At 49.3% G+C, this 21,653-nt stretch overlaps 1 protein-coding gene and 1 long non-coding RNA gene across 2 annotated transcripts; one reads left to right on the top strand and one right to left on the bottom strand.

Moving 5' to 3' along the window:
- Window positions 1-12,216: 12,216 nt before the first annotated feature.
- On the bottom strand, window positions 12,217-13,123 carry LOC112959496. Its single transcript, XR_003251624.1, has 2 exons — window positions 13,018-13,123; window positions 12,217-12,794 (listed from the first exon to the last, which is right to left on the bottom strand). It is a non-coding gene; the product is annotated as an uncharacterized LOC112959496 (long non-coding RNA).
- A 279-nt stretch (window positions 13,124-13,402) lies between these two features.
- Window positions 13,403-21,561, top strand: ARHGDIB (Rho GDP dissociation inhibitor beta). The gene is made up of 6 exons (XM_026053531.1): window positions 13,403-13,501; window positions 16,705-16,893; window positions 17,448-17,531; window positions 18,398-18,474; window positions 19,991-20,054; window positions 21,004-21,561. Exons 2-6 carry the CDS (start codon window positions 16,716-16,718, stop codon window positions 21,201-21,203), a joined length of 603 nt encoding a protein of 200 aa, XP_025909316.1. The 5' UTR covers window positions 13,403-13,501; window positions 16,705-16,715; the 3' UTR covers window positions 21,204-21,561.
- The last annotated feature ends 92 nt before the right edge of the window (window positions 21,562-21,653 follow it).

Consider the following 21,653-nt stretch of genomic DNA (forward strand, 5'->3'; position numbering starts at 1 on the left):
TTTTTTTTTTTTTTTTTTTTTTTTTGAGACACTGTTTTGCAGTCACACAGAGCTGTATGAATCTACATCAAGCGTGAATTTGGTTCCTTGCTGTTCCTCGGGACCAGGGAAGAATTTTAAAAGTATATCTCTAAAATAAAACGTTGTGCACAGGAAACCTGTGTTCCATATGGTGTCTGTAGTATGCCTTGGTCTCAGGAGAAATTTGAGTCAGTAGGTACCTGGTTGCAGTGCTACATCCCCCCCAACAAGATATACGAGGTCGAACAGTCATTTCCAATTCCTCTGACTTATGAAGAGCCTTGGGACCTCTCTCAAAGGCTATACCCAAGAGCACAACAGAAGAAACAAAAGAGCCAACTTTTCCAAACTTTAGCCTGATATCCACAATTTGTAAGAGGCATCTAAGCTCAGTCTTCACGTGATTTCACCCTCTGTTTTGCCAGCCCCTGTTTTCTGCCAACAGAGTACTTTAACCACAGAATTTCCTTGAAAAGGCAACTCTTYTTAGTTGTCCATATGTTGCCCTGGCCATCACTCAGTTGGGAAATAGTTGAGTCTGAGAAAGACTTGGTCCTTGGAGTTCCTCTCTAGCCTGATCCTAAGGAGTTGTATCCGCCTGCCAGCCACTGGATAGCTGGGACTTGGTAGGAGAAAGAGCACTCAGACCGCACTACATCCTCTCTCCCATACAGATGGATTAGAGAGAGGGCATTCAATGACACTGAAAGGAGCAACTGTCCCGTCTATTCTCGCCTCACTGTACAAAGGCAGAGGGTGGAAAGCAACCCTAATATCACAAAACAGCCTTGAGCTCACAGCAGGAGTGAGCAGGAATCACGCTCTGGAGAGTTGGTGGGACTCATCCTCCACCACACACACGTGCTGGAGAGGGTGCTGCCCAGCAGCACCAGAAGCTCTCCCAGTACCACAGCTCAGGAATCGGCCTGCGCATGCCAGATGCGAGTGGGCAGATCCCCAGGATCACAGACACAAATGAGGCACCCATGGAGGTTTCCCAGTGCTATTTCCATGTCCCAGTACCTGTGTAGATGTGTATAGTCCTTGATACTGGACCAGATGGCTTGATACCCGTTCAGTGGGCCTGAGTCTTCTCCTGTCGTGCTCCGCAAGCGCTGTGCAGCCTCACGTCCTCGCGCCTCTGCAGGCTGTCACCAGAGCCCTCCTGCTGCCGCCGGCACTGGGGTGCAGCTCCTGGGGGAGCGCTGCTAGCTGTGGACACAAAGGCTGCTGAGCTACAAGATGCTCTTCCAAGCGCTTCCTCTGCCCCTTCTGCTGACAAGGTGTTAGCTAATTGGCCCTGACAGCATTTCTGCTCAGTCCAAGGCTTAATCCACTGAGTAAGAGCCTTGCTTGCATCCAAATGCTAATTATACCTAATGCGCAGTAATGTTCTTAACTCAATTGCGTCAGATATTCCACCTCTGGGTTGCTGGCCAGGTTAATCGTCCTTCTTTTACTTTTCTTTGAACTTAAAGAGGCTTGAGTACTATCGATAAATGTCATCTCTTTAATCTTCTCCCTTCCTCCCATACTCTTAATCTCTTGTACTCTATGAAAAATTTCCATTTCCATAGAAAATGGAGATGCTTTGCAAGACCTTCTTCAGAGATATTCAGTGCAGGATTTGATGTTCCCCCCATCCAAGACTTTCAAATACAGACTCTTCCATGTGCATTGTTGTCTCCATGTTGTCTCAAGGGATGTCTTTGATCATCAGGTACAGAACCCACATGAGCAGTGATTCTCCATGCAGTGCTATTCTGAGAATAGACAGCATCCAGGAGGAAATGCTTTCTTTTTTATAGTCCTTTTAATGGGAATCTTGAACCATCAGGTACTGACCTGATGAGAGCTGCTGGATTCATCCTTGCCACCAGGCTCTCATCAAACAATATAATATCCAGTGTAAGATGCCTGTGAGGTGTGTGTGGACTCACAGCTGGATGGAACAAATGCATTCAGGTTCAACCATTTCTAGTCCCATTTTACACACATTCTTGGACACTTTATTTTAGCAACCRTTTTAAGATCAAGAAGAAAGAAAAGAGGATGCATTTGAAAAGCCATAAACTAACTTGAAAAAGAACTRCATTCACAATATATTCACAATATATTCACAACATATTCACTATATTCACACAATTGCTTCCACGGTGGAAATCATAGGAAAGACTGCCTAAAGTCTTCATTAAAGAATAATTCCATAGCACCAGAGATGCAACATTGCACAGCATTAACTCCCCACCAACATGCTCTGCTAGTGCTGCTGGGTACTTGGACAGGAAACACGAGCTACAAACCCAGACAACYCTGTGCAATAGCCAGTGCTCCTCAACCATCCCCCTGGCACGGCACTGTGCATGGGATGGCTTGGCCAGCTGAGCCCACAAGCCCAAGGGCCACCAGYGAGTCCTGGCTAAAGGAGCAGCCCAGCATCTTACGATGCCAAGTAGCCCCACACAGGACAGAGCTGGCTGCTTGAAAAAATGCTAAACTTTGAGACAAACCACCTCTGCAGCACCTGCTTTTACTCCAGGCAGTGAGCCCTGGTGATAAGATGAAATAGATAATGACCATAAAAAAAAAAAAAAAAAAAAAAAAAAAACCCACAACTCCCTTCCTTAATTATTGTGTCCACCTACACTTTCCAAGCACAGAAATGCAAACTTTTCCCCACGGAGTTTTATCAAGACCTTCCTCTCCTCTAAATTTTGCAGACAATTCCTGCTTCATTTCCCCATTCTACTCTCATTATTGCTCACAATACTCACAGTGCCAAGTGCTCCCCTTGCAAATCATTCAATTCTCGTCCTCCAGCCTGTGTAGAAAATGCCTCGAGGTGTCCCTTTCCCTCCAGATATACTCTGCCACCAGGTGACATCAGGACGCAAGGTGCCAATCAAAGATGGGAAGGACAGGGGGTGGGGACACATGTGGGGACAGCTCTGAACCTGGCTCTGCAGGTGCAATTCCAGAGAGGTCTCGGAGAGCAGCAGAGCCTCATGTGCTCCTATGGGAGAGTTTGCCTCTTCCTGCAACATCGCCCCTGGATGCTGTGGGGATTCCCTTGGGGCAGTCCCTGGAGAAGCAGAGGAATGAGGGAATTGCCTGCTATTTSTGTGATAACATGGCTTGTGCAAGCACACACAAACCCAAGGGAGGAGCTGTTTCCAGCCAACCTCCCTCCCTCCTCTGTAGTGCAGAGCACATCGAGAAGCTTCTTGGCAGGGCTGCAGGGACAAGGGGCGAGGGGACAGAGTGGTGCCCACCATCGGCCCCGTGCTAGGAGCGGTGGGCTGCTCAAGTGGGTTGCAAGCCACAGTACTGAGACATCCTGCACGGCCCCAGTGCATTTGTCTGTGCCGCAGATGGGATGATGTGGAGAAGAAGGGGGACCTTAGTACAGCATGAGGGTCAGCTAGATGGTGGGCTCACCCGTCTCGGTCCTGGTTCTCTTGGGAGATTGTGATGTGCAGAGTGGCAAAAGCAGGAGGCAAAGTGAGAGACTACAGACCATGTAACATTGGTAGTGTTACAATTTTAAGGATGTTTTCTGAGAAAGGAAGCCTCAGGCCCAATGCAAATTCAAACATGATGCAGCYTCGCTGACTTAACACACATTGTTTTATCAGATGATGCTTTGTCTCTCTCGTGAATTTTAGTAGCCCATTGTGCTGCCTGGGAGATCACTGTTGGAGATTTGGAAAAAGAAGAAAGAGGTTGAGGATGGAAACAAGAAAGACCAGGGCCCTGCTAGATCATCTTCATCCTTGGCCACAACAGCACAGCCCGTTGGGCATGGGCTACAGTTCTGTGGTGTGAGGCCTAACCACAGGGCACAGCAACAGTCCTGCAAGATCTGTGTGCTCTGCTGAAGCTCATCTGCTCTGGCTCGGGGATCCAGCTCACAAAGTGAGATCATGACTTGCAGGGCTGAAAATGCTCCTAGAGAAAGGAGCTATGCAGCAAACATCAGAACATTGCACAGGCAAAGGAAGCAGAGGGGCGGCCAGGGAGAGACTGTCCCTCTTCGGGCAGCGATGGCCAGGCTGCTTCATCTTTTCTGAGCCCCTTGCGTAGACTGGGATGGTGTTTAATGGGGAAGCTGGAGGGAGGGATTTGGGAGCATTTGCTGCCATTAAGTCTAAATGAATATGCAGGACAAAATACAGGATCACAGACCAAACAGCACCTGGCAGAGGTGACTGGAACATCAGCACAGCACCGCCCCAGCCTYCTGGAGCTGAGCACAAGTCTTTATAGCCGGTGCTTCTGGCCTTTCAAATGGCTCATGTGAGATGAGATAAATCCTCAGTGAGACTCTTAGCTTACATTTAAAACAATCGATAAGGTTCTGGCCCTGGAGCAGGCACGGAGAGGCAAGGCAATAAAACCTGAGTGTATCCTTGGGGCTTCAGAAGAGAAGCAGTGATACAATCAGTGCTCCCACAAGTCTGAGGATGGACACGGCTTCCGAAGGGCTGTTTCAGGCCAGGGAAGAGGACGGGGCTCACCCTGCAACTCCCAGAGCTCACACACAGGCGCGCAGAGCCTGTCGGCTCCCGGTGGTGGCCGCGATTCTGGGGGGCAGGAGGGCAGGAAGGTGCCTGTGGGCGCAGGCAGGTGCCACTGCTCCGATGCTGCTCCCTTCCGCACCGCCATCTGCCGCACGCAGCTGTCCCGGCGTCCCCTCCCCTGCTACCACCTCCTCTGCACTTACAGCTGCCTGGGAAATCGCCCTGCAAACCCCTGGTCTTTCCAGGAAGACGGTTTTCTTTCTCCCCGCTTTTTTTTTTCTTTGAAATCTTAACCACTTTCTCATTTAAAAATATACAAATATATATTTTTTCAGCCTGTGTGTTCTCAAATTATCCCCTTGTTTTCTTATTTTTTTTTCTTATTTCTTTTTCCCAGGGAAAACTGGTTCATTTCTCTTAAACAAAAATGTGAACACGTGGGAAAATTTCCACTGTGTCACAAAAGCCACTGAGGAAAAAATGTAGCAGAAACTACCCAACCAGTCCTGCTAATTGTGTTGCTTTTTACCCTCCTGCTACCATCAGGCCATTTCCCCCTCTCTGCTTCCTCCTTTTTSTCTCTGACTCTCTCTCCCCCTTTCCCTTACAAACACTGGGCATTTGCTCTGTGGGGCTGTGTGGGTCCAGCTGCTTTACAGAGAGACAGACACCAACTCTGCATCAGCACTTGCTGTGACCCCACTTAGGTGGGCAAAACTCACCTGCTCCTTTCCTGGATCTCCTATCCCTCCTTGCCCTTCCCCAGCTCTTTTCCAGGCTCTTCTTCCCAGAAAATTTCCTTCAATCCCAGGATAGCCAGCACCAGCCTTTCAGGCCACCGCAGCTGATCCCGAGACCAGAACAGAGCTGTACCAGGAGCTACGGGGAGAAGTGGTAGCATCAGCTCCATCTTTGTGGGTGCTTTAATACCTCTGTCCAGATTATTCCCTATTCCAAGGAATCACTGAAACATCTCCAAGATTTCTGACCCTATTTAAGAGCTGGTAGCTATGGTAACTACAGTTGTACCAGAAATAGCAGCTCGCTTGAGTGGCAAAGAAACACAAGTTTACAAGACAGYGACTTTTCCAGGGCCTGGCTGAGCTTGAGGGACTGTGGGAGGAAATCCCAGCTGAGGCTCCAGCTTGGAGATGCAGTGGATGAGCATGGCTTGCTGGCACGGGCCACAGTAACTCTTCGGAAACAGCTCTGCAAGCTCGTGCCAGGTGCTCCTGAACCCTTGTGCCTTATTTATAGGATTTTTGAAGGCATCTGCTGTTAAGCTTAGGTTTGCCTCTGGCAGAGAGGCAGCCTAACAAGCTTTGTTGAATTCCTGGCTAGAGAGGGGCCTGGATTCAGAGGACAACTGTCTGTGTGCCTTGCAGAAGGCCAGTGAGGTTGTCATGCTAACAGCATCTCAGCCTCAGAGACTTGCTGTACCAAGGAGTCTGCAAGGGAAGACCACATGCTGCTGCTCCAACCCCTGTGCCAAACTCATCATGCTTGTAAGCAGCCTCTCAGCTGCATTCATGAAAAAGAGTGAAACAGCTCTAGAGAACTGGGCTTTGTCTGGCACAGATATTTGGCTGTTTGAACACAGGCAAACCAGTCCATCAAAGATGCAGAGAAATCTCCCTCTTGGAAAGTTTTTTCACTCTTCCTTCAGGAAATCTTGCACCGCTGCTCTGGTTTCAGGATTGAACATCTAAAACAGCCTGCAGTAAGTGTCTGCCATTTGGAAATCTGTGCCTGCCTCCTGATGCAGCTGCTGTGCTGAGTGTTTCTGGGCTCAGCTCACAGAAGAGCTTGTTCTTGATTCCCATTTCCACACACGTCCTGGAGACTGSTCTGGTAGTGGGACAGAGATCGAAAGAGATTGCAGTCTGTTTTTCCACTGTCAGGACTCTAGAGAGAGACTTCAAGAGTCAGTCTGAAAAAGGAAGGTCCTTGGAACAAACAGAAATCAAGCCGTAAGTTTTAATGAGCTGTTGGAAATGTCCCTACCTGATAGAGACCTGCTGCTTCTTGCGACAGCRGGTCTCTGTTGCACCCAAGCCTGTGCTGCGAGCCTGAGCGCTCAGGGCATGGTGCATTTCCAAGTCTTCGTTGGGAAAAAAAAAAAATGAGCTCCCTGCTTTTCTTGTCCAGCCAAGGGTGCTCGATTTGTGCATGTCAGAACATCAGTGCAGGCCCCAGACTGTCAGGCGCCGGCACTTTAGGACATGCTGTGTGCTGGGGGATTTTTAGAGGAGATGATATAAAACCCATGTAGCCTGTCATACCCTTCATTTTCTGTCAGAGCTCAATTTTCTTTCTTCTGAGCATTCTGCCTGGCCTGTCATGGAACAGAAAATGAAAAGTCTTATCACCTAACACTAACAAAGCTATTTTCCCTGGTTGGCATCAATACAAGGAAAAACAGAGCAAATCCTCTCATTTTTAGATACCACATTTCACTCAAAGGTCTCCAAGCACAGAGCTGTATTTTTCATCACCCCCATTAATGTACAGAAGGTTCATAGACCTGCAGATGAGACCCAGATCTCCAGACATCTCCCATGGGGACTTATGTGCTTGGCCATGCAGCACAACAAGCTCAGTACTTTAAAATTGCTACATGATTCATTGTTTAAGAGCATCCCCCCACTAACTGCTGASTTGCCCCATGAGAAAACAGTAACATTAGCGAGTAGCCTTTTCATGCACTAACTTTCTTAATGTCAGCATCCAGGCTATTGATATAGCTACAATGGGACTGAGTTTGTTAGATCATTTTAAAAAGTCCTCTTTTATTGTGTCTCATTTGAAGTCTATCCACAATTAAAATCTCTTTTTTTTTTTCTGTTATTTTTTTTTCTTGAATGGCATTTACAAAACAAACCCAACAATAAAGTACTGACCTATGACCTAAAAGGCTTTTCCATTTTTTTGATTAAGCTCAAGCATTTAATCTTGTTATCTGTGTGACTGACAGAAGAGCAGAGCATGTGGTTGCTCTTATCAATATACCTGAATAACACTGCTTTTACAGTGTCATCTCAAGAATCTTCCTTAGATTTTTTTTCTTTTTTTTCTATATTGGTTCCTGTAAGCAATGACTGAAAGATCCACTAGCACTCACTGAAAGTGAGCGCCCACTGAACTAAAGCGGGGAGGAATACAGTCTTGTTAAAAAAAAAAATCAAGAAATTGATGCCAAGAGACTGTTTTTATTTAAATGGAAATCAGATGATTCCAGAGCTTTATTCAGTTTAAATCAGAGAGGCAAATGATTCAGTGTCACTGGGCTAAGAAGCAGAAACTGTGCACAAGTCAGCCCCAGATGTCTCCTTTCCTGACATCTCCTTTTCTCATCTTTCTCTGAACGATCAATTCTTTCTCCTTGGCAACTGGCAGCCCAATCAAGAACGGCCCCTCTAACATATTTTGGTGAAATGTTCCTTTCCTCTTCTGAAGGGGATGCATCTCTCCCGATTGCTTTCGCACCATGCTGCGGACGCATTCGTCTTTCCTCCTCCTTCCAGATATAAGCACTGCTGTGCAATCACATTCAGTTTGGCTCTGTGCCACCACCACCATTATTAACATCTTTTCATGTAGCAGCTGAGCCTTTCAAACAGAAATTATTGCTTCTAGGGAGCCTCTTTCCTTCTCCTTGGGAACACTCCACTAACGGGCAGAGGAGGCAGGGCTTCCTGCTCCATTATCTTGTCTCTTGGGTGGCTGCTCCCCTCCTGGACATGCGGATGCTGCAATAGCAAATCTTTGATAGGAATGGCTGTGGAAGGGCAAAAAGGCAAGGGATGGAAATGTAAATCAGTTTTTGAGATTTCCTTCTTTTATTGCTCAGATATACTGCCAAAGCATAAGCCTCATGTCTACCTCTTAGGATTTTGAAAATGCTTGGGTTTTAATGTTTCCTATGGCCTTTTGGTCAGCAATTCTGAAGATCCTTTTAAATCAGAACCCCTGCGAGTGGAGGTGCACCCCACTATAAAGTGAATTAAAGTGTCTAAGTCTCTGGGAAATCTCTAAGGCTATTTCTATACTGAAGACTTGGAATTGCTGCCCACTTCTGGGATCCAGTCAAGCATCATTAAGCACATCATAAACTCAGTGAATCCTTTAGGGGCTATCATTGCACAGTGGATGCTCATAAAGGTTTCCACACACAAAGATTAAGTAGAGGGGTCTATACATGAACCATAGTGGTTCAACTCCCCCATCAGAGCCTGCGCCAYGAACTCCCAGTATAAAACCACAGTCCCTCTCTGGAGAGGTATTTAGCATGGCAGGGTGGAGTGGAGCTGAGAGGGGAGATTTTCTCAGGCCAGCAGAGGAAGGGAGGATCTGCAGCAACTTCTAATTTAGCCCCATCTTCAGCCCCATCCGTGTTGGAGGAAAGGCACACTGCAAGGAGGAGTGCTGGGATAAATAGCTCCCTAACGCCCTGCCCAGTGAGCAGCTTAGGGCTGACATTCGGTTACACTTACTGAGATTTGACCTTACATAACCACCTGAGAGGCCATAAATTAATCTGGTCCTCTGTCAAATCCAGCTCAGGTCCAGGGCTTCTCTAGGGCACCACCCCATGTAAAACGCTGGCTCTTGGCACCACCGCCAGTGAGAGAGATGGGGAATAAATTTGCATTCCTCCATGCTGAGCTCTGCAGGCCCCAGGAGTAAAGACAAACCCCTTCACCCCAATGGCAGAGACCTTCTTCCCTTTGCCCTGTCGCTCTCGTTTACCGGACAGCTCTGCCAGTCCTCATCCTTTTGCTGAACAGCCTCTGGACAAAACTGGTTCCATGTTGCCCAGCTCTCCTATCCCTGGGAAATGTTTTTCTTCTCTCTGCTTTGCTGCCCTGCTGCCTGCTGGCCTTGCCCTTCCTGCTGGGCTGCCCCAGACCAACTAGCTCCTCCTTGTGGGAGGCAAGTCCTTCAGGAGCAGCAGGGAAGTCTTCGCACACCTTCAGGCCGGAGGTGGGAATTAAGTGATTAGCATTTTAATGGGCCTGAAAGCTGCTTAGACAATCATTAAACCTCCAATCTTATCTCTTTCAGGGAAATCTCCCTTGGACTAGCCGGAGCGATGGAGTGCCCAGTCACGTTTTCAGGGGTTGGCTGTTCACCCAGCTGAGATCCCTCATGTCATGTGTCCAGGTGGTTAGAAGGGATTGTCATAGGACTGGGGGTGAAAAACCTGGCTAAAACTCTACTAGATCATCTGGATCCCAAAGTGCATCCCCCCCCCTTTCCCTGCGCCAGTAGCTTTCCATAATGAAAAGTGGCTTCCTGTCTGAGACCATGTGTAGCCCCCATCCCCTCTCCATGCTTCCCACCTCATCATTCTCTCCCTTGTAGCAGTTTTGGAGGGGCTCRTGGCATCAAGGAGTCTGGGCACAGCCCCATCAGCCTTAGGATGTTGCCTTTTAAAGCAAATCCTGTGGGACCTTGAGCCTGTGGTTGACTCATCAAGCTTTGGGGGCTGCATTGTCCATTTCTCCTACTGGGAGGCAGCACGGCGGGGGGGTTATTGCCCCCCATACGGCAGGGGCAGTGCCCTGTCTGCGTGTGCCCACCCACTGCCTTCCCCCGTGTCCCAGTGCCATGTGACTCCCTGATTTACCCCTGTGATCTCCGGCGGAGAAGGGATTTCCGTGCGTCAGGAGGGATGCTCCCGATCTGATCCCAGGCGCGTCAGCCGGCCAAACTGGTGCTTACCTTGCAGCAACTCCGTGGAGGTAAATTTGCCGCACCATGAGATTGCCCTTATGGTACATTTATTACCTCTAGTCTTCTTAGAGATTGTATAAGGTCTGAAGGGGATGCAGAGCTCAAGACTCTGACAAGATTTGACAAAATTCTTCATTAGCGTGAAATGTAAGTTGGGAACACTGTGCACTGAGTTGTGTACAAACACGAATATACAGCTTCAAAACCATTTTACACAAGCTGTGGGAAAAAAATACATCGTAGATCCTCTTATAATAATGATAATAGTAGTAAGTAGTAGTAATAATAATAATAATAATAATAATAGTCTGTTTTCCCTGCCCAGACTGAATTCTTCCTTTTTCACTACCCACTCTCTACCCTCAAACTTCTTCCCTGAGAAATTTTTGGTCTCAAATTTAAAAGTTTTGGAACTAGAGAGTAGATAAAAACAAAAGATTAAAAACGGAGCTGGTTTGCTGAGCTAGTAGCCTCTCTCTAGTAGTTCCTTTCCACAACGCAGTCACATCTTTTGTAGAACATGGAGATGAAGTTTAAAAGAATGCAGCAGCAATGTACCATGGGTCTAGAAAAGATCAAACCCAGAAATGTTGGACTGTTCATGCAACTTRGAGGTGTCACCAGCTTGCACAAAATAATAATAAAAAAAGCCATCTCTTTTATTTTTTTAAACTCAGGATTTTTAAGAAATCACAGGTTTTGTTGGGTCCAATGAAACTGGGATGCTACAAAAGCCATAYGACTGTTGAGAGTAAATATTATGTAGTTGAAAGACATACCTTTTAAAATATCTAATAAGATTTGGATATTCACTTGAAATAAATTCAGACATCAGTGGTTGATAGCATGTAGTAGTCAGGTCAATCAATTGCAGTGAGGAKAAAATACATAGCATTTAATAGTGCGATCTTAAAAAGGAAACAGTATTTTCTAACTAGGTACACATTTCAATTATCAATTTCTTATGTAATAAAGCATAGGTATTGTCTATCCATTGACCTTGCGCTCTTCTGCCATAGGCAAGAATTATCTGTGCTTGGTCAAAGTCTGACAGGAGGTGATTTCCACCACACAACACCTATTTGTTGGAGAGGCAATGCTTGGTGGTGGGGATGACGCAGTTCAAAAGGTGTCTTTCTTCCAGCAGGTCAGTGACGTGTCTCCCCAGCAGGCTCTTGGACACGCTCAYGGGGAGGATGAAGCTCCCATCTGCTCGGCCTGGTGTGCATCCAATGTCTGCAACTCCTTCTCATCCCTCTTATCCGTAGGAAGATGAAGCCCAGGGCAATGACATGAATTCCTCATGACTGCATACAAGCTAATCATCAGTCTAGGAGTAAAACCTGTTTCTCCTGCATACTAGCCAACATGATTCCCATATAGGCTCAAAGCCTACGGTGGTGCCCAGTTTTACATCCCTATACCTTATGCAAATGCCTTTAGTAGTCTTGTTATATATACAGACAATATGGTATTTTTCTCCTTCAACCGAAAAAAAAAAAAAAAAAGAGATAAAAATAGTCCCCCATCCCATGCAAAAATGACTGTAATATGGCAGAGCTAGTGTTGAACAGGTACACAACTGCTGCAAGCAGGGAAATCTGTAGCCAAGCCATAAGTACACGCTAACCTCAACTCGCACAGCCTCCCAGCCAAAGGGCTTTCTAGTGCCCAGTGCAAATTGGGAAACCAGTGGGTTAGTCCAAACACCACAAGAAGAAAGTCATAGAGACGATCTCCAAGATGCAGGTGCTGCTCAACAAGGTAATCTTCCCCAAACCTCCCCCAGTTAACCCATCCAGTTCTTCAAACTCTCTCAGGCTGGGACTGGTCATGCAAACAATTTGGAGCAACTCTGTGCTGCTTCCAGGGGAAGTTTGCTCTGTCCTTTCCCCTCCCCATTTGCTCCTTCCCTTTCAACGGAGATGGGAATATTATCTGCACTGAAAATGAGTAGGTACCTCTCTATTTGCCTATTTATGTTTGCCAGGTGAGTTGTAAGTCCACCTCAGCTGCTGTATTTGGCTCAGCACTTATGCGCTGATCTGTGTGGAGGGTAAGCATGGGAGGAACCTGCAGAGAATAAAATAATTTCTCTTGGTGGCAGTGCTAGTTCATGGAGGCATAAAATGCTTCTGAGGCTACAGACTCTGCCATCACCACACAGGCTAATTTTTTACAGTTTTTAATGTTCTCTTTGAATGCACGACTTCCGAATCAAAGTGATATCCACAGCCTGATTTTAAGCAATGCTAGGTTGGGAGCAGTTGTTAGCAACCCTTTCAAATTTGAGTGCGCTAAACATTTTCCAGTAGAAATATCAACTCTGTACAGTGAATTTAAGCCTAGAGACAACAGTTTTGCTTTGCTCAGTTCGCTTCTGCAAATGCATTAAAAGCAACCCATCAATCACTGCAGATTCCTGTTCGTAGGTTGGAAACGAGGAGTCTAATTTGTTCTTAAATTCCACACTGAGTAGCACGCGTGTTAATGTYGTGGAAGAAGCAAGCGGGCACTCTGTGAGAGAAAGAGGAAGATAAAATCTTTTGGTATTTCAAAGAGGAAACGGTGTAAAATCTTTCASCTTGCTTCACCCTCCCTGCAAAAGGAGAGCAGCTTCTTCCTGAGGCAGCTGCTGCTTGAAACAATTAACAGCAACTAACCTGCAAAAACGACACTCATTTGTAAGGGACCCCGCTTGCATCCCCCTCAACAAAGGCGTCCACACAAACACGCTCACCCCGATGTTCCTCTTGTCTTAATAGCCGTAAATGAGGGCGAGCTTTCGCAAGCCGCCTCCGTTACAGCGCAAGGGGGAAAATAAAGAACACAAAATGTCACGGGGCTGGGAAACAAAGACCCCCCCGGCCGCGGCGGAGCCGCCGCCGCTGCCGGCGCAGAGCCCCGCGCCGCGCAGAGCCCCGGGCCGCGCAGAGCCCCGCGCCGCGCAGAGCCCCGCGCCGCGCAGAGCCCCGCGCCGCGCAGAGCCCCGCGCCGCGCAGAGCCCCGGGCCCGGGCCGCCCCGCGCCGCCGCTCGGCGCTTCCTCTGCGGGCGCTGCCGCCGCCGCTGCCGGTTTCTTCTCCCCCCCCTCTCTCTCTCTCTCTCTTTTTTTTTTTTTTCTAGTGTATTTTTTTTTCCCACCAACTTCCTTCCTGCTCCAACTGCCAAGGCTCGCGGCGGAGAGCGGCGCGCGGAGCGAAACCTCGGAGGCGGCTGGAGCCGGGTAGGAGGGAGAGGGGGGCGCGGAGGGGCCAGAGTGGCCCCCGGCGCCGCGAAACTTGGCGCCTTCGTCCCCCTGCCTCGGCCGGATGGGGTCCGCGGACGAGCCCCACATTTGGGGGAGGTTTAAGGGGAGCGAATGTGCTGCGCGGGGGCAGCGTGAACACGGCGATGCCTCTGCGCCCCCGTCCTTATCCCGGGGTCAAGTGGTAGCTGCCCCCCTTCCTGGCCTCCCCTGCCCTCCCACCTGCAGCGTGGGGCAGCCCCCAGCCCCCCTGCAAAGCTAATGTCCCCTTGGACTCGTGAAGCTGCCTCTCCCTGCAGAGGGTCCCCAAACTGCCTTTGTCCCTCTCCTTGCAGCTCTGGGAATGACCCCCCAGGTCTCAGAGGTGCCGGCAACGCATGACTGCGGGTAGGGGCTGCAGGAAAGCAAGGAAATTGCTGCCGGACACCACKCAACACATCCCTGTTTCTCTTTGCATAAAGCATTTATGGGGTTAATTTTCCCGTTTTCAGTCAGGTTCTTGGTCTGAGTCCCTGGGGGCTCTTCTTGCCAGCCTAGCCCTTGGCCTGAGCCCTGACACTGGAGTGCAGGGACCCGGACAGACCCTCACCCTGGAGAGGCGCGGGTGCCTGAACCCAGTACTATGCTTGTCTTTGAAAGGGGGACCAATCCCAAGGCTGGAGCAAGCAGATTTCATGCCCGGGGCTTGTGCTCATCATTAGCTCTCCTTGAGCAACTTGCTCCTTCCCCCCGGCCTCAGGATGCTGCTGTGCATGAGAGGGGCAGAGGTGGCCGAGCGGCCAAAGCGTTGAGCTTCCTGCTGGCCACCTCCTTCCACAGGAATTCGGCAGGGATGGGGCCGCAGGCTGGAGAGAAGGAGGCTGCCCTGCAGCCATGTGCACAGGAGCTGCTGGTGCAGCAGGCTGCATGTCCGGCTYTCAGAGCCCTGAAAGGATCCCCACCTCAGGAGCAGCACACGCAGGCTGCTGAGGAGAGTCTCTGCAGCATGGTGGAGGATAGGGGATGGTCTGAGCCATGGGGAACAGCCAGCCAGTCCAGCCCTTTCCTCTTTGCCTTTTGTCAGGTTGCAGAGATCAGTCTCCTCCTCCTGCATCTCTCCCTGGGCTGTGATAAGCCATCAAACCTCAATGGAGGATGGAGGGCAGAGGGGCAGCTCTGCTCTGTACTTCTAGTGGTAGCAGATGCAGCCTGGTAGTGCGAGGAAGTTTGAAAGAGTGGAGATGACTCAGATCTGCAGCTGGAGCAGAAGTGGAAGGAAAGAGCTGATGGAGGCTGCTGCAGCTCATCACACCTCATGCTTGGTGTGGGGCAGCTCTGGCGTATCGGGGGCTTCGCAAGGTGGCTGTGCTGAGGCTGCAGAGCACTGGGGCGTGGGGCACCCAGCAGTTGTTACTTTCATGAGGAAGCTTCTGGCTTCCTTCCTCATGAGGGCGAGTTCAGATGCCTTTTGCAGGGTACATTGCTGCCCTTTGCACCCCTGGAGCCGGGACTGGGTATTACTCAGCCCAGGACAGTTGCCTCCTGGGACTTTCCTTCCTGTCCCTCGGAGTGGGGATTCCTCCTCAGCTGCCCTCCCTGCACGGGTTCTTGACTCACTCCCAACGGCATTGCAATGGAGCCACGCGTAGCTCTCATCCAACAGCCCGGCCAAGGCTGCGCCTTCTTGGGCTGTTTGGTCCTTCTCTGTCTCCCTGTGACTTGCTAAGCGCCTTTGCCAACGCACCACTCCTTGAGTTTTCTCCGCTGGTCTCACCACACTTGGATTGCAATTGGAGGTCTGCGTATTACTCATTGCTGCCTGATTCCACTTGCTGATTCACCCTGAGGTGTAGCATAGTGGTTTTCTATTTTCTTTTTCCTTCTGTTTTAAAGAACGAGAAAGCTATCCCAGTAGCTCTCAATGTAACTTTTGGGAGGAGGGGCAAATGCTAAGGCTGTAGCTGTGGAGAAGGGTAGATTGCTGTAGAGAGGGATAAGGAGCTTTATGAAGAAACTGCAGATAACTGGGGACAGGGAAAAAGAGTTAATATGTGGATAAAGTGACATAAAATGAGATCTGCGTAGCTCAACCAGATCACCTTGCTGCCATACCCAAAGGAATGCCTTGGCCATCTGCAGCATCCACCACTGTACCAGAGCACTGCTCATTTTTTAAACCTTTCTCTGAAGAATCAGAAAGTGGCCAGATGCATGTGGCCAGCTCCTGGTGGCCAGCAGCTGAACATGGGGACCTGACGCAATCCTGCTTCACCTTCCCTTCCTTTGCGCCATCCTTTGTCTCCTGCTTTCCTCTCGCACATGCTCTGCCTGGCTGCCCAGCAGTTGATCTCTCCTTGCTCTGGCTCCCCTTTGGGAGCCACCCAAGCATCTTTGCTGTCCTCCTGCCTGCAGCAGCCCTTGTCCCTGTGATGCTGACGGTGCAGTTGTGGCTCCAGCCTGACTTCCTTTCCTTTCCGAGAAGCCCTGCTGATAAAGGGCAGGTACCCAGAGCCGCTCTGCAGTGGGGCTAGACGCCTCGTGCTTCCTTCCTTAGCAGGAAGGGGACCTGGCCAGTGGTGGAGTGAGTGTTCCTAGCAGTGAACACCAGGAATGCGAGCATATAGCCCGAAGGGGGATGTTTTCTTGACAGCTTTCATTAATTTGCTCATGTAAGGGAGTTGCTATTGGGTATTTGATTTCTTTGTCTGAGTGAGGCTATAACACCATTAAGAGACTGTGAATGAAGCCTCCAGCCTTGGATATATTCCTGTCTCTCCATGCCCTGGTGTGTGGCTGTGGCTCTTTGTGCTGGCGAATAGCTGGCGAATGCAAAAGCCTTTTACAGTGGCTTGTAATTGCAGGGTTGCTGGCCAGCCAGCAATCACGCTGCGCAGAGTGGCCGTAAATCACTCCCGCTTGAGGCTCGGCTCCCGCAGCCTCCTCCCCGGGAGGGAGGAATGGTGTGGGTCTGCGTGTGCGCACGGTGCCTGCAGGGAGCCGAGCGGGGGCAGGAGGGGGGTTGCACTGGAGCCGGAGCATCGGCACGGCAGCGTCAGCACTGCAGCCCGTCGCTGCCGCCATTTACCTGTGACGGGACCGCTGAGCCCGGCGGAGGGGCCAGGTGGGGCACTGAGCTAGTGGCCCCAGGGACGCTACCTCCCTGCGGAGTGACCCCATCGTCCGCCCCCTCCTCTCTTACCCAGAGCGAGTGACCATGACGGAGAAGACCCAAGAGCCTCACGTGGAGGATGATGATGATGAGCTGGATGGGAAACTCAACTACAAGCCTCCTCCCCAGAAGACACTGCAGGAGCTGCAGGAGTTGGACAAGGACGATGAAAGCCTTGCTAAGTACAAGAAGTCCCTGCTGGGAGATGGGCCTGTAGTGGCAGGTAAGTGGGAATGGCCTGATGCAGAGGGATTGGAGTGATGGATAACAACAGTCTAATGTCGGCAGGGGGTGAGATAGTTCAGACAACAGGGAGCTTGTTTGACCACAGATGCATATTGCTTCGACTGGAATGGGATTGTGATGTGCTGGGGATGCCTAGATCAGTGAAAGGAGACAGAGAAAGGAGACATGAAAGATGTCCTGACATTACCTGTAAGGTGGTAGGGAGGGTTAGCACAGGGTAGGGACCTGTGGTGGGAGGTGTGTTGGCTTGGGGGACTGCTCAGGGGTGAGAAACATGAGGGGACTGATGTATGTTTAAAGGGGACATTGCTGCTGAGAATGATCTTAAGAAAGGAATCTCCTCTAGAGGAAGATCTATATGGATTGGGATGGTGACAGGAGGGATCCTTGCTGAGAAAGTGGCAGAGATGTGTGGGTTCCATTGCGCATTATCTGTGTGGGAAGGCAACAGTGTTTCTTTACATTCGCTTCCCTACCCCCACATTTAATTTTGCAAGCTGACAGCTTCCCCCTAACTTTCCTACCCTGCAGATCCAACAGCTCCCAACGTAGTGGTCACCCGACTTACCCTTGTATGCGACTCTGCTCCAGGACCCATCACTATGGACCTTACGGGTAGGTAAAGACTCTCCTTGAGCACACAGGGGAATAAGCAAGGGCTTTGGCATGCCTCCAATTGAAAAGAAGTTTGGGGATGGTACAGCACAGGAACCATGAGGGCATCTTAGCCTTGCTGCTTATTTAAGGCACACATTTATGAAAAAAAAGACAAGGAGTTGTAGCAAAGTGTCAAGGGTCTTTTTCTTCATTTAGCCTGCTCTAAGGGCTCCTGGGTTTCTACTGCCTTTTGCTCTTATTTCCCTTCAATTAGGCCTCTCGAGCACAAGGCATGTGCTTTCATTAGGGTAACAGAGTGTTTTGAAACTTCAGAATCAAGCAATACTGTAGTTCCGGCTCCTGGGGACATGGGGAGAGATTCAGGCTTCACCTTATATGGGCTTTTCAGCAGGGAGAGGAAGCTGGGTCTGGAGCAGCAGAGAGATTTCCTGTTCAACTGAAACCATGCAGAGCCCTGCTGAACCCGGGCAGTCTCGCTTGCAGGGCAGGAGCTGTGAGATGTGCCCAGCTCCTATCACCCGCTCCCCCGAGCCTGGTGCTGGGCACAGCTCAAACACATTATACATCCCTATGAGTCTGTAATGCCTAACTGTGAGTCTGTACATAAATATCGTTATGCTTCTGTGCCCAGATCTGTATTTATTCATGCATTGTCTACACAGATGTGGACGTAGTTACATGCATATACACAAGCCCATGTGCAGGTCTGCTCCTGGTGCAAACCTTGTGCAAACCTTAGCAAATTCTTCTGGCATAGTCTTTCAAAGGTTTGCTCACCTCCCACACCACTCCCAGCCCCATCCCAGTCCCCTGCTTGTGGTCTCTTCTCACCTCTAACTAATGGCCTGAACCTCTCCTTACAGGTGACCTTGAAGCACTCAAGAAAGAGACCTTTGTATTAAAGGAGGGAGTTGAATACAGAGTTAAGATCCACTTCAAAGTGAGTTGCTTTGCTCCCTATTGCTAAAGCCTGTTATCAGCAGTCTATCAGATATTTAGAGTTGACAGCGTGCCTGCCGGAAAGCTAAGCCCAAGGAAAGCACCTGAGTTTTAGGTGTCATTCTATTCAATAATGGACTAGCCTTTCCAGCTGATGAAATGACTGCTGTCATTTCCTCATCTTTTAGAAAACATTGCATCCTACCCATCCATGATGGTGAACAATAGGGTTTTTTTAGATCTAGGTAAACAGTTTTGATTGAGTTTGAATTTTTAGCCATAAGGAAATCTTTAATGCACACTTAGCGACAATGTAAGTGAAGGAAAAGATTTGTTTCCATGAAGTACTTTCATACATATACATATACATATACATATACATATACATATACATATACATATACATATACATATACATATACATAACTAGGCTTGATGAATGCATAAAAACAATGAAACATTGTAGCATTTGACTGATGATATCTGACATTTTCTGTGTCCTGATACACTCAAACAACCTTATTTTCCTTTCTCTCCTAATCAGTATGTGTCAACCATTTTGCCTGTTTCGAATTGGAAAGGAAACATGACCACAGTGCAGTGTGGCATCCAGCACTGAAGTGATTATGTTCACAAATGTTTGTTGTAAACAATGTTGGTTTTGGCAAAGAAAGTGAAAGGGAAAGGCAGATAGGTTTGCAGAAAAAGAGAGAAAAGAGAAAGTATTAATACCTGGCTTCTGTAGGAAGGATTTCCCTCCTTCTCTGAAGCTTTTTCGCTGTCTTGGAGATAACTTTGACCCTAGGGACACCTCCAGCCCTCTTTTGTACGATGAAACATTTCCATGCATATCTTAAGCCTTGTTGACAGAAGATGCCTGGAGCCTGAAAGTTGGTTGCTCTAACTCCCTCCCTCAGTCTCTAAGCTGGAAAGGGCTGGCACCATGTGGATTGTCCCCTGGGATGTAAAAGGATCTGCCTGTCTTGTTTCCAAACTGAATCATACTGCAGTCAGTCAGTGTGTGCTGGGTGGGGACAGCAAGGAATATGTCCAATGTACCCGTGGGAGACTTGAGGAACGATTATGGACAAAAGCTATATCCCTCCATATCTTGAAAAGAAACTTTCCAGCTCCCTACTATCTTAGAGGGCAACAAAGAGACCTCAGCTAATCTTGATCATGTCTTTGTGCTAGAGGGATGACTTCCACCTCCAGGTCTCAGTGTGAAAACTATTTGGGAACTCAGTCCTTCACTTTGTTTGTCCTTGTTAGCCCCTCTTGGGAAGCTGATTGATGTGCCCCAGTCAACTTCTGAGTCAGGGGAAAGATGTAGAAGGGTCAGAGATGCCCTTACACACACAGATGGTGCCATAGGTCTCTGGGACACAATGGAGGAATATCAGGGCTTCCCTCAGCAGTATGTGTCCTGTACTGCTGACCCCTTCGGGAACAGTGGTGTCTCTAAACAAGACAGCTACAGCAAAGCTGTGACACTTATGCTTGGTCACTTCTTGCAGGTAAACAAGGACATTGTGTCAGGACTGAAATACGTGCAGCACACTTACCGGACAGGGGTGAAGGGTGAGTAAGACCCCTTCCTGTTCTGTACACCAATACGCTAGTCCCTGTGAGCCCCACTGATCGCAGAAGTGATCTTGGTTGTTTTGGGTGAGAGACCCTCCTTGGCCCCATTGACCTCTTGGCTGCCACGTGGGAGATTTCCCAGCAGAGTGCGTTGGCCTCAACTCTGCATTACCCAGGCCAACTGCTTCCTGTGTGAACTCCCTGCGAGCCAGCTCTGGTATCTATATGGTACGCTGCAGTCTCCAGCACAGATGTCCCCAGAGACACTGTTTAGACAGTGCTTGCCGCAGAGATTTCCTCTCCATACAGAGCTGCCCTCACCTCCACCCCCACCCTAGAGATTGTCTTGCTTGTTGTGGAGTGCAAAGCCCTTGCAAAGCTTATTGCCCCCTGACAGTCTTCTGGATGTATGTGGTAAAATGTGGAGCTGTTTTACAGAGCGTTGCACAGGATCCTGTTTTTGCCCATTGCTTCTGTTGTTTGTACAGTGCTGCCCTGCCTGGAGTAGGCTCAGAAAAACTCCATTTCACACACGTATCCTAAATTCACATCTCTGTATACAGCCACCTCTAAGGCTCCAGCATCCTGTTCAGCACGGATGTGTCTTCTCACCAAAAAAAGAAGTAGCAAGAGATCGAGAGAGATCTCTAGTGATGCTCTATGTATAACTACTCTCTTCCAGTATCATGTACATGAGAGAGGGCATGGGCTCAATTGCCTGCCTATCTGTCCATCTGCCTGTCCATCCTTCTGTCTATTCAGCTGTTTCTATGCTTCGCTTCATCCAGCTTCTCATTTCCCGTTTGGTTCTGTCCCCTTTACTAACCCCTGTTCCTTTCTGTCCGCACTGCTTCCTTTTCCTCTGTGATCTCATGCTCGTGGCCTCTCCTTCCCATATTTATTCCCCACCTGAGGGACTCATCCCTTGTGGATTGTTTTCCCCTAGTGGACAAAGCCACGTTCATGGTTGGCAGCTATGGGCCACGGCCAGAGGAGTACGAGTTCCTGACGCCGATTGAGGAGGCCCCAAAGGGTATGCTGGCCCGAGGCACCTACCACAACAAGTCCTTTTTCACGGATGACGACAAGCACGACCATCTTACTTGGGAGTGGAACCTGTCCATCAAGAAGGAATGGACTGAATGAGTTCACCCTGTTTGCCTTCCCCCTTCCCGTCCCCCTGCCTCCTGCACCAGTCTCCAGGCGGGCCATGCCTGCTGTGCTGCTCCCACTCCCGCCACCATGGCTTGCGCAGCCCTCGTGGACCCTCCTGTGGGTGCAGGGGGCTCTGGGCCAGTCTTGGTTTGTGCACAGGCCTGTGGACGGCCTTGGCTGCATCTTTCGGTACACTGAAAATAACTGCTCACCCAGTCTCACCACTGCTCCATCACGACACATAATGGGTTACATTGGGAACCATCTCCCTTTCCTGCTTCCAGTACTTTATCCTGCTGCATCTGTGTCCTCTTCTACACAAACTCCGGTCCCAGAAGTGCCTTTTCTAGGACACAAGGTCACCTCGCCAGCTCCTTGATTCTCCTGGCAGGGCGGACTGGTTCCTGGAAAATCCCTATCTGAGTTAAACATGCCATGTGC

This window comes from Nothoprocta perdicaria, unplaced genomic scaffold (assembly GCF_003342845.1).
Source record: "Nothoprocta perdicaria isolate Ctin4 unplaced genomic scaffold, notPer1 scaffold_116, whole genome shotgun sequence".
Lineage (NCBI taxonomy): Eukaryota > Metazoa > Chordata > Aves > Tinamiformes > Tinamidae > Nothoprocta > Nothoprocta perdicaria.